The 6715-nt window shown below is 45.1% G+C and overlaps 1 protein-coding gene across 1 annotated transcript in view; it reads left to right on the forward strand.

The window, feature by feature from the left end:
- The first annotated feature begins 4507 nt into the window (after nucleotides 1-4507).
- The window catches only part of LOC122552352 (serine/threonine-protein kinase N1-like), a 44680-nt gene continuing 42472 nt past the window's right edge, over nucleotides 4508-6715 (forward strand). Inside the window, exon 1 of the mRNA XM_043695101.1 lies at nucleotides 4508-4530. Coding sequence (XP_043551036.1) covers nucleotides 4508-4530 — 23 coding nt within the window. The remainder of the gene's footprint in view (nucleotides 4531-6715) is intronic.

Consider the following 6715-nt stretch of genomic DNA (forward strand, 5'->3'; position numbering starts at 1 on the left):
TTTCCCAGGCAATTCCCTCAGAGTCTGCTTTGTCTGGGATTCTACACGCTCTCAATTTACAATTCCCATTTACGCTACAGAAACATCGTAAAATCTAAGCCTACTAAAAAGTGTTCACAGTCTAGATTTTCAATCAGTGTATCAACACTCATCACAGAGCTTGAAGAAAACTGTCCATCCACAGCGATCTCGAGATGTGGGTGACCCCTTTCCTGATGTTTATTTGGATTCTGGCCCCAGCTGTAGGAAATGTCAAGAACCCAGCACCAGTGAAGTCATCAAACAGGCTAAGCATCCAATTGGGAACAGATGGTGGCTCAGTGGTTGGTATTACTGCCTCACAGCGCCAGGGACCTGGGATCGATTCCAGCCTCAGGCAACTCTGTGAGGAGTTTGCACATTCTCCCCATGTCTGCATGGTGCAAAGATCAGCTGGATTGGCCGTGGGAAATTGTCCAGTGTCCGGGAATGTAGCAGGAGGTTAGGTGGATCAGTAATGGGATATGTAGGGTTCTAGGAACAGGGTAGGGGAGTGGGTCTGCTCAGCAGTCGGTCAGCATGGACTTGATGAGTTAAATGGCATACTTCCACATTGTAGGGATTTCTCAGATTCCAATCATATTGAAGAATTTTATCAGCCAGCCAATCAAGAAGTAAAACACACTGATTAGCCTCCACTTTGTCATTTCACAAGGACCAAGATAAAAATAGGGACAGACATACTATATTAAGAGAATCATCATTATTTTTCTTTAAAAAAAAACTTAAACATTTATGGAATTTCTCACACAATAAATTTTTAACTCCTATATAAAATTAGCTTTTCAGGGCTAGAGAGGTTGTTCAGGAATAAGTATGAGCTAATACAAGTTTAAAACCCAATTACATCTTACTCAAAGTGCAACTTATTCTAAGATCTGTATAATAAAATTAACAGAATTTAAATGTGGAAATGCAAGTCAATTCAAGCAATTTTTGAGATTTCCCTCTGCAAAACCTTGAACAATATGGAGGAAAGAGTATCATTGTTGGCGAATACTGGATTTCTGTTGAACTGCACACACGCAGGTGTCAGATTATATTGGCATGTTTCAGAATGATGATGATCAACACTGATTGGGGCTATTAAATCTGTTTTTGCCCACCTGTACAATAATTCCTCTACCACTTTTTTTTTTTTCTGTCTTTATAAACCTTCTCAAAGCCTACTTTTGTGACTACCCTTTTAGGCACGCCCTCTTGTCGGTTTCTCTATCCGTGTCACTTGTTTTGCAACTTTCAGTCTCTAACCTTATTCCTTACTCTATTATTTTTGTGCACCCGCTTGGTTAAAGCTTTCAATGAATGGTGAGATGATTAGGGAAACTAATCCTTTACCCGTCTCATTACAGCGATGGCCTCAGTAGACAGGAATCGTGGGTATCGAACCTCGTCATTGACAATGCTGTCAAACACTTCCTCCTCATCATCCCCAGGAAATGGAGACTGCAAGACAAACAATGAAAATTCAATCACTGTGTTGAATTCAAGATAAATTACCTCTAAGTTGCACAACTGACATTGAGTTAATGTTGTACAATACCCACTCTTTCCTCTGATAGCACTTTGGACTGAGCTCATGCAGTTGCTGGAGTAAGAAAGAATGTGGTGCTAGTAGGGGACAGTTTGACATCACTTTCTACAGCTAACAGTGGGAGTCCAGATGGCTGTATTGCCTACGTGGTGCCAGGGTTCTGCACATCAGCTCAGGGTTGGGGAGGAACTTGAACAGGAGGGAGGATACAGTCCTCATGGTCCTCAGGGGGAATGACAGCATAGGCTGGACAAAGGAGGAGGTTCTGAAAGGTCAGTTTGTGGAGCGAGGTGCCAAAATAAGAAGCACAAACTCAAAGGCATAATTATTACTTTAGCTACACAAAAACTAGCATTGGGCAAAGTGAGATCAGAGAGATGAATGTGTGACTGGCATGGGAGAAATGGGTTCCACTTCGGGAGGCATTAGAACCAATGCTGGACGGATGGGCTGGTTCTGACTGAACCGTGCTGGAGCAGTGCTCTTCCCAACCACATATCTATGGGAAGCAGAGAGGATTTTAGGGGTAAGGGATCAAATTTGGGAACTCATTGTAAATCAAAGAGTCAAGGCCAAGAGAAAGCTATTGATACAAGAGATAATAGATTGTTCCAGGAAGGGATGGAGAGAATAAACTGATGTGTCAACCAACAGATGTACAAAGGGAATAAAAAGATAAAAGTAAATCAATACAGCATTTGAAATAAAACCGATGAACTGAGAGTGCAGAATGAATAAGTACAATCTGTTATCTACTATAGAAATTTGGCTGCAGAATTACATGAATTGGCATCTGAAATTTTGATGATTGATTGAGGACACCAGAAAGGTTCATAACACCAGGTCCACTCTCCTACTGATTATTAACTCCTGCTCTGCTCAGCTAATGAGTCAGAGATAACAAAGTTAAAAATCCCACAGCACCAGGTTATAGTCCAACAGGTTGATTTGGAAGCACACTAGCTTTCGGAGCTATTGATGATATTAACAGGGACCATCACATTGTGAACAAAACCAGAGAGGAATAGAAGCCAGAAATTTGTTTTTGTCAGAAGTATCATATAGGGGTGGAAGCTACAGAGTGGAGGTTTGATTACTCCGTGGATATCAGGGTGGCCGGACAGACTGCCCAAAATAATTGATTTATGATGAACTTCGATAAAGTGGCCCTAAGCTAAAGCATGCTGGGAAAGGAAAGCCAGCCTTGACTAACATGATGCCAATAAGCATTATGCAAAATCCTGGTAGGCTGCAGCTACCCAGACAGTTAGCAAACAACCCTGACAGTGACAGACCCTACAATGCCCACCTGAAGTTGGACTTGAATGGGGCAATGGAATGTCACTGTTGGGACAATCAGGAGCAGGGAGTCATTCTCTAGACACGGAGGGGCCTAGCAGCCTTATTTGGAGGAGGCTGCTGCATCCAGCAATACTATAATGGACACCTAAGAGCCACCTTGCCATCAATGTGCCAACCCTTGGTTGGGTCTGATTGATCAGGGGAATCAAACCTGATCCTCAAGACCCTCCCAAAAAGGCACAAAGACTCAGAAGGATAAGAATCGTCACAAAACCCCCACTCAGCGTGGTAACTTGAGAATAACCACTGAAAGAGAAGACAGCCCTGAGACCCTTGGGATAAAACCACGACATCACCATGTGGAGCCCAGCCAAGTTCTAGTGTGGTGGCAGACGATCATATAGAGTTAAAGCATAAGATAGTTTGTAGTGTTTATCAGTAGTTTACAGTATACGTAACTGTTCTAACATTAATTGTGTCAAATAAACAAGTATTATTGTGTATTAAGAGTTGACTCAAAGCTCTTTTGCTGAATATAAGAACTTAAGCACACTGTGGGACAGGTACAACAAATTGGGTCCCCAATGGGACATGGATAAGAAGTGTCTTTGTCGCTCCAAGATCGAATCCCATTGAACCTAATATTCCGCCAGATTTCGACTGAGCCGGTTGTTAGAGGACAGCTGTCCCACACAAAGGCTACACTCAAGTAAATCAATCAGAACAGAAGGTCAAAACTGAACTGTTCTTTAGAAGGCCAACAAGTATTTACTCCTAATCCAGCAAACCACTGTTTCCAGGTGTGTTCTGGATAGGTCAGGTAAAACACCAGAAGTTGTTAAAGACCCAGTGGGATTAGGGCTGGAACACAGCGAAAGCTGTACCCTCAGTCTGATCCATCCACTATAGCCTGTAGTTTAACTGATAATGGCAGAGAATGGTCCCGTATGGGAAACAAAACCGAAAGAGTATATCAATAAGGAAAAGTGGCCCATTTAGGCAGCATTCTGTTGCAATGATGAAACGGAACCAGGATCCCTACGGCAGAAGTATTGGGATAGTCTTAGGAAAACTGAAGGGAAGCAGGATTCCAAACTTGAGAAGGTGACAGAGATAATGTGCTGTTTAGGGCAGTTATTAGAAAGAGAGCAGGAATTAAAAACTGTCTGGAAAGAGCTAGAGAATGTGAAAAAGAGAGATTGCAGAGTTAATGTTGAAAAATGCAGCTCAGGGTGAGAGGAATCAGGCCAACCCACTCCACATTGGGCAGTGTGAGCGAGCATATCAGGATACTCAGTGAGCAGTGTTAGAGAAAGAAGTGAGCCAATGTGCGGTTTTACAAGTCACAGTAAAAGTATGAGACCAGGCAGACATGGAGAAGAAGCAGGTAGCTACGGACCACATCACGTGGCTGCAGGAGATCAACAAGCACAGCTCTCGATTAGAAATGGGATAATGTGCACATATGGAGAGGTTAGAGAGGAAAGACAGGATGGTTAGAGGGTTAGACTGGGATGAGCTCAGGGAAGCTGCCCAGCAGTATGCCAGGAGCAGGGGTGGATTGGGGTCCACCCTCACCCTTCCCAGAGGAGCCAACCCGTTCAGCGTCCCTGGGAACATGCCCCCGTTGGAATGAACCTGATAATGAGTGAAAGGTGGGTCAGGGCTGAAGCATCCCCAGTCGCATACTCCACCCTATTTACCGGAGCACAGCTGGCAGAGATCGCAAAAAAAAATCCCAAATGTGATTCATTTACATTCTTTGAGAAGGTCAGCCAGCAGAACGTTTTCCATGGGCTGGATGAGAGAGAGGAGCTGTGACTCATTGTAATGTGTTTTAAGCCAGTCAGTACAGTCCGCGATCCCAGCCCCACTAAATTCAGCAGTCAGAGCTCTCGCAGACATGAAAACAGCCAGAGCCCGTGGATGGGTTAAACAAGTACAAACAAAAGAAAGTGGAACACCTGACTGCCTTTGCCAGTCACTTATGGTTACGCTTTACAGGGGTCTACGGAGGACTTAGAGAGGGATCCGTTATCCGAGGCTGACCCAGCTAAGTGGGCTAGGATCCTAGTTTCACACACCACCGAAGACAGCAGGAATCCATGTCTGAGTTTCGATCCCACAGAGCCCAGCTACAATGAGGCCTGGGTTCGGAGGAGAATGTCCCAGGTGTGGGAGAAAGAAGCCCATGATTTGAATAAAGGCAAGGCAGAGAAAGGAGGATAAATGTTTCCTTTCTGAACCTCCAACCAGGGTCTGGTGTGGAGGAATGAAGGAAGACGGGGAAGCTCTTACCAGAGAAACTCAATCCCACCTTACAAAACCTCAGGGAGAGATCGAGGGACACAGCAAGGGAACGCTTGGCAGCCAGTGAAGAGGGACCACTGCGGGCGCACAGGACACTCTGCACAGGAATGTCGAGCCCATGCACAGCTGCACTCACAGCCACGAGGACCAGCAACCACAATGGGAACCCAGAGGTGATAGAGGGAATCACTAACTACTGTTAGAAGGCTCCAGTTCATGCTGTGGGCACTAGCCAACCCATACAGCCCCCCACTCCCAACCTACAAGGCATCCTCATGAATGTGCCAGGCCTCTACCTCCCCACTCTGGGTCGCCAACACCATGTGGGGTATTGTAGGTAGGCCACTAGGATTAGATTAGATTCCCTATAGTGTGGAAACAGGCCCTTTGGCCCAACAAGTCCACACCGCCCTGCAGAAGAGAAACCCACCCCCCTCCCCTATATGTACCCCTGAATAACACACCTAACACTATGGGCAATTTAGCATGGCTAGTTCACTTAACCTGCACATCTTTGGATTGTGGGAGGAAATTGGAGCACCAGGAGGAAGCCCATGCAGACACGGGGAGGATGTGCAAACTCCACACAGATAGGTGGGAATCGAACCCAGGACCCTGGTGCTGTGAGGCACAGTGCTAACCACTGAGCCACCCTAGTCAATGGTGAGGTGGGAGGTGGCCCCACAGAATTTCTTTGGGATATCAGCTGTTCCTGCACAACACTGAACACCTCGAGGTTTAATAATACAACCTTGGGGACTACAAGGACTATTGCTTTAAGTGGGATGACTGGCCATGTATAAGAAGGGTACATTGCAGAACTGACTGACTTTAAACTAGGTTGACATTACATACTAGTACCCTGCTACTTTAACTGACTTTCGCCAGGTGCAGAGCACATACGTAGCATCGAATATGTGACCAGGGGCAATCTTAGTTTCAACCAGTGAATGCCTGCGTTTGGCAATTATCTCTAGTCATTAACACCCCATGCATCATCATAACCATCCATATGCTAACTGAGTCACTACAATAGGAGAGTTTTGGTTTAATCCTCTGACTGAAGCCAAGGATCCGGGTATGCCCGAGGTAATTGTAAAATACAAAGGGATATTCACCCAGCATAAACATGATTGTGGATGTTTCCCAGAAGACGTGATAATTGAGGGGTACAACCCAAAACCACAAGACAATACAGTTTCTCCTGCCAAGAACAGGGCGAGGCAGCCAAGGTGATTGACAGCCTGCTACAGCAGGTAGCGCTGAGACCTGTAGTCTTCACTAATAATGCTTAGATTTGGCCAGTCATGGCATTTATTTATTGATTATCAGGAGTCACTGCACCAACAGCTGGAAAATCTGTTAGGACTAAGACAAGAGGACAACCAAGCAGACACAGCTATTAGAATTTATTTGGATGGATCTTCCACAATAGAGGGTGGCAGTCAGATTACTGGCTGTGGGACATACATGACCAATACTCAAAGGCAGCCACTGGTTGAATTAGTCTTAAAACTACCCATCCATCTA

The sequence above is a fragment of the Chiloscyllium plagiosum genome, chromosome 8, assembly GCF_004010195.1.
Source record: "Chiloscyllium plagiosum isolate BGI_BamShark_2017 chromosome 8, ASM401019v2, whole genome shotgun sequence".
Lineage (NCBI taxonomy): Eukaryota > Metazoa > Chordata > Chondrichthyes > Orectolobiformes > Hemiscylliidae > Chiloscyllium > Chiloscyllium plagiosum.